Source organism: Ceratotherium simum, chromosome 11, assembly GCF_057802395.1.
Source record: "Ceratotherium simum simum isolate JZ-2026a chromosome 11, ASM5780239v1, whole genome shotgun sequence".
In the NCBI taxonomy this organism is placed as follows: Eukaryota; Metazoa; Chordata; class Mammalia; order Perissodactyla; family Rhinocerotidae; genus Ceratotherium; species Ceratotherium simum.
In genome coordinates, this window is record NC_141910.1 from 1,109,388 (window position 1) to 1,122,042 (window position 12,655).

Below are 12,655 nucleotides of genomic sequence, written 5' to 3' on the forward strand. Positions count from 1 at the left end.
GGGTTCAGATCCCGGGCGCGCACCGACACACCGCTTGTCAAGCCACGCTGTGGCGGCGTCCCATATAAAGTGGAGGAAGATGGGCATGGATGTTAGCCCAGGGCCAGTCTCCCTTAGCAAAAAGGGGGATTGGCAGATGTTAGCTCAGGGCCGATCTTCCTCACAAAAAAACGGGGGGGGGGGGGGATTAAATGGGTTACTGCAAGACAAAAAATGTGCATTTTACAAAAATCAGCAAGGATCTTCCTTTTTTCCTGATAACAACGATCTCAAATACTTCTAATTTTAAAATACTAGGATTCTAAGGCTATGCCCTCACAACACCACTGCTTCTATCACCCAGTTTCTTCCTTTTATGAGCTCTTCTTTTCTAAAGAACTAACCCAGTAATCCTTACACTAACAAATTCTAGGACAAGGGTCAGAAAACTATGGCCAGGGGCCAAATCTGGCTTGCTGTCTATTTTGTACGCCAGATGGCCAAGATGGTATTTTACATTTTTAAAGGTTTGTAAAATAAAACAAAGAAGAATATGCGACAGAGACCTTATGTGGCCTGCAAAGCCTAACATATTTACTATCTGGCCCTTTATGAAAAACTTTACTGACCCTGCTCTAGGATATTATTATCACAGCTTACTCAGCAATTTCAGATAATTCATATCAATGACAAGTTCAGTGAATCATTAAATTTTCAGCAATTAGAATAGAACTCCCTCATAACAACATTTGCTCTCTTCATGCATACCACTTAGTTCTGATAACCAATTAAATTGTTTTTTAGAATGCTGGCACAGAAACCAGCACGTTATGGAAGTTCAAATATCAAACTCAGACCGCCTGAACAACAGTACTTCACTTATAATCGTGGTCTGCACTGGGATACAGGAAACTCTTCTCTCTCATGGGAATTCAGACCAACTGATAAGTGAAGTAAGCTCTAACCGTTTTCTCATATTGCATATCCCCCATATTCACTTAGCAAAAAGCAATAAAATAATTCTCCCTTGATTTCTCTGAAGTCTACCCCAGGTGAGAGAGAGATATATCTCAAAATCTCTAATGTGTTTCTAATTAAGTTTTCTTACAGAGACTTCTCTCAAAGAGAGAACAAACTCAGTAACTCACTCCAGAGCCGGTCTCAGAACTCTGACTTTTAATGCTTCTAATATTCGATTTAACTCCACAAATGGTTCCTTCTGACTTGGGTCTACAGAAAGACCAGATTCCTGAAAAAATAGAAAGAATTTTTGTTAGCATTAAAACGGTAAAGAGATATAGTAAAATGACGCTCTAAATTATAAAATATGGGGCAAGCCATTAGAGATAATTTTTTTTAACATGTATTTCTATGGCACAGACCAATGATTGAGCCCTAGTATTATTCTCTCCCCTTTTCCATAGTAGCAGGACCCCCAAATTTTAGCTGGGCACATAACCATATGGAATCAAGTTGGATATGACTTTGTGAGATGTAAGTTTTGGCCAATAAAATATAGGCATGTACTCTCTGCCCCTTCCTGGAGTACCAAAGATGTAGCTAGAGTTCTAGCTGCTATCCCGAGGATAGGGGACACTTTAGAAATAGCAGAGCTACAAGGAGCCTAGGTCTCCAAGAGCTTCCTGGAGCCTAGCTACCATAGACGCTGCGGATGGCTTGCCACCTCCTATTTCTGTGCAAGAGAGATAAATTTCATTTTTGTTTAAGCCACTGGTATTTTGGGTCTTTGTTACTTGTAAACAAACTTAATCCTAAATGACATAATTTACTTTAGGAAATTTATACGGACACACACAAAATTCCTATAAGGTATAGATAAAGACCTGAGTTATCATTATCTGAATTGTTTAAAAGAGAAAAGGCCTAGAAGTTTGGTTTACAAACTGGCTTTAAATTATTTAATCCTTACACTCCTTCATTTTTCTAAATGCAAAATACAACAGCACATGGTGGCTTAGAACAGACACATGAATTTGGAAGACACATGAATTTGGGACTGAATCCTAGTTCCTTCTCTAAGAACCTCTATGGCATTGCGCAAGTTACTTCTCCAGACCGCAGATTCCTCTTCTGCAGAATGGGAGCAATAATTTCTACCTCACAGGACTGCAGTGAGGAATTAAGGCAGGGCGTGGCTTGTGGTAAATACTCGATACATGGCAGCTGCTACTACTACAACTATGTGATATTGATAAACTGTTCTGAGATCCCTAAGCTGTGTCTAATAGAAATGAAAGACAAATGCTGCTCACATGAAGTAAATTTTAGCTTGAAATTCATTTGATAAACAAAATTCTACAAGTTGGGCCAGATCAGAAGAACAAACAAAAACCTCTTTGTCCTTTTCTGCTACACTAGTTCCCTATCAAAGGAGGAAAAGGAGAAAGTGGTATCACTGCTGACGACCTGGGACCAATGTTATGGGGCTGGAATAAGAAAAAGACAATTTGAATAAGAAGTTCTAGGACTACAACTTTTTCCCAATCAAAAAAAAAAAAAAAAGATTTCCTAGTAAAATGAGGTCAGTTCTGATAATTACAATATTAAAAATCTATCCACGGCTAGAAGACGACTCAAAAACTCCAAGGAGTTCCCTTGTTTCTGTTTCATCTTCTCACAGTGGACACGCTGTTACCTGGCAGAGCTCCTCAGCTACATCCAGCATGCCCTGTCGGAAGAAGTGCTCCACCATCACCTCGTTGAGAAGCCTCTGGCTGTCTGCTTGCCAGCAGCCATCTATTCCCACACTGCTAATGTCAGAATCAAAATTCTGAAAGAAAGAAAAGGAATCATGAATTGACTAGGATACATCACTTTATACGATTTCCACCCCACCTAACAGAAAGAATGGCCTTCACTTCACTCTGAGGCACCCTCAGTTAAGTACCCAATTCAAATTTATCTGTAGCCTATGACAGGAAGTGGTTTTTCCACTGCTCCTTTCTAAAACTTGTCACTCTCATTGATTATAGCTGGAAGAGTAAACAGGTACATTTTTAGAGTGTATTTTGGAAAATATATAAATTTAATAATGATTCTGTGAATAAACTGATTTCTAGGCATTATACTATAGCAGTATTTTCAGAGGTGTACAGTGATACCTATAAAAGCACGTTCAATGCAGCACTGTCTAATAAGGAAAATGATAAAGCCCATATGTTCAATACAGGATTAGTTAAATAATCATGGCACACCCTAACAACTGCAGAGCCAAGGTGGTGGTGGAGGTAGGAGAATGGCCAGGTGGTTAAGAGAGCAGGCTCTGGGTCCAATCCACCTGGGTTTGAATCCTGGTTCTCTCTCCTACCAGCTGTGTGATCCTGGCCAAATTAGTCAAGGTCTTTGCACCTCAGCTTCCTTATCTAACAGTACCTTCCTGTTACGGGCTGAAATGCATCCTCTCAAAATTTCTATGTTCAAGTCCTAAGTCCCAGTACAGTCAAGTGTCGCTTAAGGACGGGGATACGTTCTGGGAAATGCATCATCGTGATTTCATCACTGTGTGAACATCACAGTGTATACTTACATGAACCTAGATGGTATATAGCTTACCATACCCTAGGCTATATGGTATAGTCTAGTGCTCCTAGGCTACAAACCTGTACAGCATGTTACTGTACTGAACACTGTAGGTGACTGTAACACAATGGTAGTTGTGTATGTAAACATATCTAAATATAGAAAAGGTACAATAAAAATATAGTATAAAAAGTAAAAAATGGTACATCCGTATAGGGCACTTACCATGAATGGAGTTTGCAGGACTGTAAGTTGCTCTGGGTGAGTCAGTGAGTGTTGAGTGAATGTGAAGGCCTAGGACATTACTGTACACTACTATAGACTTTATACACACTGTACACCTAGAGGCTACACTAAATTTATAAAAAAATATTTTTCCTTTTTCCATAATAAATTAATCTTAGCTTACTAAAACTTTATAAACTTTTTAAATTTTTTTTACTTTTTGACTCTTCTGTAATAACACAGCTTAAAACACACACTGTACAGCTATAAGAAAACAGATATTTCTTTATATCCTTATTCTATAAGCTTTTTTCTATTTTTAAATTAAAAAATTTTTTTTTTTTACTTTTTAAACTTTTTTGTTAAAAACGAAGACACAAACACACACGTTAGCATAGGCCTACACAGGGTCAGGATCATCAATATCACTGTCTTCCACTTCTATATCTTGTCCCTCTGGAAGGTCTTCAGTGGTGATAAACACACATGGAGCTGTCCTCTCCTATGATAACAACGCCTTCTTCTGGAATACCTCCTGAAGGACCTGCCTGAGGCTCTTCTTGAGGAGGTGCACCCTTTTCAGAAATATGTCCATGGTGGTTTCCTTGGTTTGTTTCTTTTTTTATCATAGATTTGCTTGCAAGCAGATAATGCACCACAAACATTCCTCTCTATTAATGAAAACCTTTTGGGGTTGGGGTCCACGTTTTTAAACCTTTTAAGGAGCTTGCCAAAGTGTGCAAAAGCTTCTGCTAAACCCTTCACTGTGAATTTTCTTGGAGGTTCTTCTTTTACTTCTGTAGTTTCCTTTTCTCCTGCCTCTTCTTCAGCTGTGCATTCCTGTTCCAGTTCCAACAAGTCCTCATTAGTCAGTTCCTCAGGAACCACCTCCAGGAGCTCCTCAATGTCATCCTCATCCACACCCAGGTTAAAGTTGTTTGCCATCTCAACCACAGCCGTGTTGATTTTTGCAACCTCCTCATACTTCGCAAATCCTTTGAAGTCATGGACGAACCTCCAGCGTCTTCTTCCAGGCGCTATTCACACACTCCTTGGGGACACCATACCAAGCCCAAGCAAGGTTCTTGATGCAGTCACAGATGTTGTTCCAAAACTGCATCAGTGTCTTCTCAGTGTCTTTCCCAGTTACAGCAATAGCCTGGGCAAACATCCTCCTCAGGTAGTAGGCTTCAAAAGCTGCTCTAACTCCTGATCCACTGGTTGGATCAAAGAGATGGTATTTGGAAGGAGAAACACTGCTTTGATATTGGGAGGAAGATCACTAATAAAAGAAGGATGTCTGGGAGCATTATCAACAATAAGCAAAATCTTGAAAGGTATGTTATTCTCCAAACAGTACTTCTCCATTTCACTGGCACAGCAATTCAGGAGGGCATCCTGGAAGAGAAGCCGGGTCACCAGTGACTTCTTATTGCTCCTGTAGTGCACTGGCAGTGTGTGCTTACTGACATGCTTGAAGGCCCTGGGGCTCTCACTGTGCCAGATCACAAAGGGCTTCAATTTGTAGCCTGCAACATTGCCCCCAGCAAGATTGTTATCCTGTCCTTAAAAGCCTTGAAACCTGCCAATGATTTGGCCTCCTTATGAATGAAAGTCCTTTAAGGCATCCATTTCCAGAAGAGGAAAGTTTTATCCTAATTGGCAAGTAATTTTCCTCCCCAATCAGCTTATCTAGGGTTGCCAAAAATTCTTCAGCTGCCTTCATATCAGCACTCGCAGACTCACCACTCACTTCACATTATGAAATGAAGAATGATTCTTGAATTGTTTAAACCAACCAGAGCTAGCAATAAATTCAATATCGTAGTTAGGTCCAGCTTTCTCTTTCAACATTGCAAACAAACTATTGGCTTTGTCTGTGATCATCACGGTGCTGAGAGGGATACATTTCTGTGTCTGGTCTTCAACCCAGGTCATTAGAAGTTTCTCCATGTCTGATATAGGCCCTTCTCAAATTTTTGTTAGACTCACTGCCTTCAATGAAGCAGATCCTTTAACTGTTTCTGTCACTTTGTTCTTGTTCTTCGACATCATAGGTATGGTGGAATGGGACATGTCTGACTGGTGAGCAATAACCACCAATTTTCCACTTCCATAGTCATTAATCACTTTTAATTTTGTTTCCAGGTCAGTCAGTCGATGTGGCCTCTTACTGGCAACATTAACAGTGGATTCTGTATGCTCAGGGGCCATGATGAACAAAACAACACAAGATTAAATCAAGCACAAGAAAAATGACGCAATCAAGAGACGTGGTGAACACAAGATGCATGAGGCAGCTACCAGCGTAACAGAGCATACTGTTTTACAGTAAACTTTTTTATAAGTAGAAAGAGTATACACTAAAATAACAATAAAAAGTATAGTATAGTAAATACATAAACCAGTAAATGGTCCTTTATCAAATATTATGTACTGTACCGAGTTGTATGTCCTATATTTTTTTCTTTTTTTAAAGATTTAAAAAAAATTTTTTTTTTGAGGAAGATTGGCCCTGGAGTAACATATGTTGCCAATCTTCCTCTTTTTCTTTTTTTTTTTCCTCCCCAAAGCCTCAGTACATAGTTGTATATCCTAGTTGTAGGTCCTTCCAGTTCCTCTATGTGGGAGGCCACCTCAGCATGGCTTGATAAGCAGTGAGTAGGTCCGTGCCCAGCATCCAAACCTGCAAACCCTGGGCCGCCGACGTGGAATGGGTGAACTTAACCACTATGCCACAGGGCCGGCCCCTGTGCTATACTTTTATAAGTCTGGCAGTGCAGTAGGTTTGTTTACACCAGCATCACCACAAAAACGTGAGTAATGCGCTGTGCCCCGACGTTATGACATCACTAGGCGATAGGAATTCTTCAGCTCCATTTAACCTTATATGGGACCACCGTGATATATTTGGTCTGTCATCGACTGAAATGTCATTATATGACACATGACCACACCTCATTAACATGACATCATTAGGGTGGGCTCTAATTCAACAGGACTGGTATCCTTATAAAAAGAGGAAATTAGGACAGACAGGCACAGAGGAAAGACCATGTGTTACGGACTGAATGTGTGTCCCCCCCACAAAATTCCTACATTGTAGCCCTAACCGCCAATGTGACTGTACTTGAAGACAGTCTGTTAGGAAGTAACAAGGGTTAAATGAAGTCATAAGGGTGGCGCCTTAATCCAGTAGGTCTGGTGCTCTTATGAGACAAGGAGGAAACACCAGACCTCTCTCCACCACGGGAGGACAGTGAGAAAGCAGTCATCTGTAAGCCAGGAAGGAGGTTGTCTGCCCTCAAAAGGAAATGAATTGGTTAGCACCTTGATCTTGCACTTCCCAGTCTCCAGAACTGTGACAAAATAAATTTCTATTGTTTAAACCACCCAGTCTGTGGTATTTTGTTATAGCAGCCCTACCAAATTAATGCACCACTTTATTGGGTGAATGAAATGGTAGTTGCTACTATTCTAGTATTACTATTTACAATTAAAAAGTGAGGATTTCATTGCTCTGTATCTACTAACATGGAAAACTGTCCATAAGACCTTAAGTGGAAAAAACGCAACTTCTACAAAAGTATGAACCCATTTTTGTTTAAAAAAAAAAACTTGCAAATGCTTAGGAAACAAATTATTTAGGATCATTATATTTAGGAATATACACTAAAATATTAGCAGAGATTATCACTGGAGATTACTACTCTCCGAACAAAGAGCAAATATTCCTTTTACAATAAACTAAAAGATTTTTTAAAAGCACACACGTTGGGCCGGGCCCGTGGCTTAGTGGTTAAGTGTGCGCACTCCGCTGCCGGCGGCCCGGGTTTGGATCCCAGGTGCACACCGACGCACCGCTCCTCTGGCCATGCTGAGGCAGCGCCCCACATACAGCAACTAGAAGGATGTGCAGCTATGACAGACAACTATCTACTAGGGCTTTGGGGGAAAAATAAATAAATAAAATCTTAAAAAAAAAAAAAGCACACACGTTGACGGTTCCAGTTCAGGGCAAGATGGAGTGAGCACACTCCACCCTGTCTCTCCCACCAGATGCAGTTATCAAATCAGGACAGAATGAATGCAGCAGCTATCAGAGGACACTAAAAAGTGAATAGTAGTATGTGGATTGGGGAAGAAGGTCACAGAACTAGTGGTGAGTTTACTACTTTTCTCCCTCCGACATCTCTCAGCCTGGATGCAAGGCAGCCAAAACTCAGAACTGGGCACCCAGAGTGTGGAGAGAGTTCCAAGGGAAGTCCTCTAGTTCTGGCAGGAGGAACAGGGATGGGTTCTTCTACCACTCAGACAGTAGGGGAAATCGCATATTTTTTTTCATTTTCTTGCACCTTTAGCTCATTAGTTTTCTACTGAGACTTAAAACAACATAATTTTATTATCTCACAGCTGTATAGGTCAGAAGTCCAATAGGCTCAGGAGGTTTCTCTGCTCCAGGTCCCACAAAGCTAAAATCAAGATGTCAATGACCTAGGCTCTTATCTGGAGGATCTGGGAAGAATCCACCTCCAGGTTCATTCACATTGTTGGCAGAATTCAGTCCCATGCAGTTGTAGGAATGGGGTTTTCCTTATTGGCTGTAGGGTATGGGTTGAACTCAGCTTCTAGAGGCCACCCACATTCCTTAGCTCGTGGTCCCCTCCATCTTCAAAGCCAACAACAAAGGTGACATCCCTCACGCTTTGAATCTCTCTGCCTTCTCTTTCTGCTCACCTTTACTGCTTTTAAGGGCTCACGTATATTACACTGGACCCACCTAGATAATCTCCCTATGTTAAAGTTGACTGCTTAGTAACCTTAATTACATCCACAAAGTCCCTTCACAGCAGTACCCAGATTAATGTTTGACTGAATAACCAGGGGACAACAAACTTGGGAGGATATCCCTAGAATTTTGCCTACCACAGCAGGCAACCTAAGACTCTGAGGGAAGGGCTTCTTTCTCTCCGATCAGAAAGCTGTGGTCACAAGACGGAAGGGCAAAAACCCCTACTGCATCATTGCTCTCTGTCCTTCCACCATCTAGCCCCAGATACAGGCATAGTAATGGTAAATATACAGGAGAGCAGGGTAAATAAAGCCCCAGCTTTGTAGCTTAATGATCAAAAAAGTAGCCCCAGAGAACCATAAAGTACCAGGGAGATCATGGAGAGGGAGGAACTCAGAAAAGTGGTCCCTTAAAGTTCCTGGGCTCACTCTCGAGTTGCACATGCACACGTCTTACCCTAAGCAGCATAGCCCAGACTGAAAACTGAACTAGGGGACAGACCTAGTTTCCAGGTCCCAGAATGGCCACTGGTTGGCACACAAACAGGACACAGCTGAACAGCTCTGTAATGGCTTTGGAAATGAAGTTGACACTGAAACTACAACTCAGAGAAGACTGGTCAGAACTTGTAGCTTGAACCCCACCAGGTCTATTGGCCGCTAAAACAAAACCATAAATATCCTCCACAGAATTTAAACAAGACCCAGAGCCTCATCACATAATATTAAAAATATCCAGGATACAATCCAAAATTATTTGGCTTACAAAAAACCAAGAAAATCTAAACTCGCATGGGAAAAGATGTTCAACAGATACACCAATGCTGAGATGACACAGGGACTGGAATCATCAAAGACTTTAGAGCAGTTACAAAATTGCTCCAAGAAGGAAGGGTAAACACTTTGAAACAAAAGACAGCAAGTCTTAGCAAAGAAACAGAAGATAAAGTAATCAAAATAAAAAAATTCATTGGATAGACTCAATAGCAGAATGGAAGTGACAGCACAAAAAGCCAGCGAAGGTCAATAGAAATGATCTAATCTGAACAACAACAAAAAAGATTGAAAAAAAAAATGAACAGAGCCTCAGGGACCTGTGGGACAATAACAAAAGATCTAACATTCACGTCATCAGAGTACCAGAAGGAGAGGAGAGTGCAGCATAAAAAAAATATTTGAAGAGTATTTCCCAAACTTGACAAAAGACATAAACCTACAGTTTCAAGAAGCTCAGCAAACTCCTAAAAGGATAAACTCAATGAAACCTGGACACCTCACAATCAAACTGCTAAAAACTAACCACAAAGAAAAAAATCTTGAAAGTAGCCAGAGAAAGGTGATGCATTGCTGACAGGAGAACTATGATTCAAATGACTACAGATTTCTCAACAGAAACCACGGAGAACACAAGGAAGTGGCACATTTTTCAAGTACTGAAAGAAAAGAATTATCACCCCAGAATTGTATGTCAAGTGAAAATCTCCTTCAGAAGTGAAGATGAAATAAAGTTAACATTCTCAAATTAAGGAAAGTTAAATTTATTGTCAGAAGACCTGCTCTAAAAGAACTGTTACGGTAAGTTCTTCAAACAGAAGGAAAATGACACCAGAAGGCAACTTTGAACATCAAGAGCGAAGGAAGAACAAGTCTACCTTGTGGTCTGAAAGCTGTCCCTGCCTAATCTCATTTCCACCCCCTTCATCTTTCATAGGCATTACCCCCTAATAAGCCTCTTACATTGTTTTTAAAAGCACATAAATTTAATTAGACAAGATCATTTAGATTTAACTGAAATTACAATCCTCGTCAATCATTGCTTAAACACAGTCCAAGCAACATAGGGATTATTTTACAGCACATATAGGAAGAGCACATTTGCACATTTTTCTTTAAACAGCTATCTATCCCATTCTTAGATGTCAATTCAGTAGCTTATAATAAAACACATATATTAAGACTCAAGAATTACTCAGACAAATGGTGTCAGCCTGGTGGCGCAAGCAGTTAAGTGCGCGCACTCCACTGCGGCAGCCCAGGGTTCGCCGGTTCAGATCCCAGGCATGCACCGACGCACTGCTTGTCAAACCATGCTATGGCAGCGTCCCATATAAAGTGGAGGAAGATGGGCATGGATGTTAGCCCAGGGCCAGTCTTCCTCAGCAAAAAAAAAAAAGAAGAAGAAGAGGATTGGCAGATGTTAGCACAGGGCTGATCTCCTCACAAATAAAAAATAAAAAAAAAAAGAATTACTCAGACAAAAAAGCAAAATTACTATCAGTCTTAATTTTTTATTGATTTGCTTTTCATAAACATCTTTCTTGGTCTAGTACTGAACCTAAAGAATGGAAATAATACAAAGTACCCAGATGCTAAAGCAACAGCTTCCATGCACATACTAGCACTGAAGAGAAAGCCACAACTGCTTGGATAAGGTTCCCTAATTTCACATCAGCTGATCAGATTCTGCCTGCTGAGAGATGATTTTTCAACAGTTCATCAATACTTTCAAGCAAAAGTATTATTATATCTGTATGCTGTCCGTGACAACTAGAGCTCTACTTTGTCCCTCTTCTGGACTAGAGTAGATGTCTAAAAGGGTAACTGATGTCACAGATACTCTCCCATATTTTCTTCCCCAAACAGCCATTCAAATGAATAAATGAATGAGTATCTGAAGATGCCAGAATTAATTGAAAACTCAGACATTTAGAGAGTTATAGGCAGATTCCTAAGTGCACCCTATAAGCAAGAAGCATTGAGACTAAACAAAAAAGATTCCTCACCTATCTATCAACCTCATTCAATCCAAATACAACTTTCAGATTTCTACTTATTCAATTAATAATTATTCCCCAATCCCATCACAAATTTATCAGGTGTCTGTTCTGCAGGAAAGAAAGAAAATGACTTTGGAAGAAACACTGATCAGCTCAAAGCAAAGATCATGTCAAAACAGATAATTTTATTTGGCAGTATATAAATAGCTATCACCAGACAGTAACTGCTCAGATCAAACAAAAGAATTCCTTCAAATCTTTCCTTAATAAACATAAAAAGTAAATTTTGATCATCTAGAAAACTTCAAAATGTAAGAGTCTAATATTTAAACAAATTTAAAACAGGTTTACAACAATGCTCTTCATATACCTTTATTTCCATAAGGTATACCGTGGTCACCACTATATGGGTAAGAAAAATCGAACACACTTACGCTCAGGATATCTCTACTACATTCAAAGTCTATAACTTATTTACTAGTCTTGGAAAATACAACTAAGCATAAATAAGCAATGTATTAGATGAAATTTTCTGAGCTCCCTTCTACCATTCTGATTTTGCAGCTTAAACCACTGCAGTAGAAAAGTAAACTTCTTTCATAGCTTATTTTCTGCTCACATGTAGTAAAAATTAAAGCTAAAGTTGTAAAACGAGTTCAAGGAAATGCAATATATTGTCAGAACTCCTTTTGTTATAACTGCACATTCTTACTGTTGTTGCATCAGAGCTAAGATAAGTTCCAGCTTCTGTTGCTAAGTAACCAAACTCGTTTGCATGGCTGCCCAGGTAATCAGCAGCACTGCAAACCAGCCAAGAAGTGGGTAATGAAGAGAAATATCTGTCTATTATGAAATATCTGTCTATTATCAGCACTTCTGTTTTACTATATTTTTTCCTTTTATATTTTTAAAGAAAAAAAGACTTGAAAAGTTCGCAAATGTGATGGCAAGATTCAAACAAGAATCAAAAGCAAAAAAAGCACAAATTCAAGGGTGTGTCTGCCTGGAGAAGGTGTTATGGCTTGGAAAGAGAAATTCAGGACACACTAATTCATACACCATCTCCTGTACTTTTAGTGTCATTCATGTTTTTGATGAATTTTAAAGGTTTTAAAATCTAGAAGCTGAGGCCGAGAAGGAGTAAATAACTTTAATAGAACATCATTATGAAACTGAAATCTAAACAGATCATTCTATCTCTTTGGCCATATCATGAACATGCTTACAAATTGGTTAGACTAGTCTAAGGACTGGCTTTCACTGTTCACCATCCAAAACCAATACATTTCCGAAATACATTTTATGAAATTATAATTATTGAGCTGGCAGCAGTAACAATACAT

At 39.6% G+C, this 12,655-nt stretch overlaps 1 protein-coding gene across 2 annotated transcripts in view; it reads right to left on the reverse strand.

The window, feature by feature from the left end:
• The window catches only part of RMND5A (required for meiotic nuclear division 5 homolog A), a 61,904-nt gene that overhangs the window by 21,933 nt on the left and 27,316 nt on the right, over positions 1 to 12,655 (reverse strand). For both annotated transcript variants that reach the window (XM_004437235.3, XM_087436462.1), the window contains exons 3-4: positions 2,636 to 2,770; positions 1,128 to 1,228 (exon numbers count right to left, since the gene is read on the reverse strand). In XM_004437235.3, the coding sequence (XP_004437292.1) occupies positions 1,128 to 1,228; positions 2,636 to 2,770 (236 nt within the window). The remainder of the gene's footprint in view (positions 1 to 1,127; positions 1,229 to 2,635; positions 2,771 to 12,655) is intronic.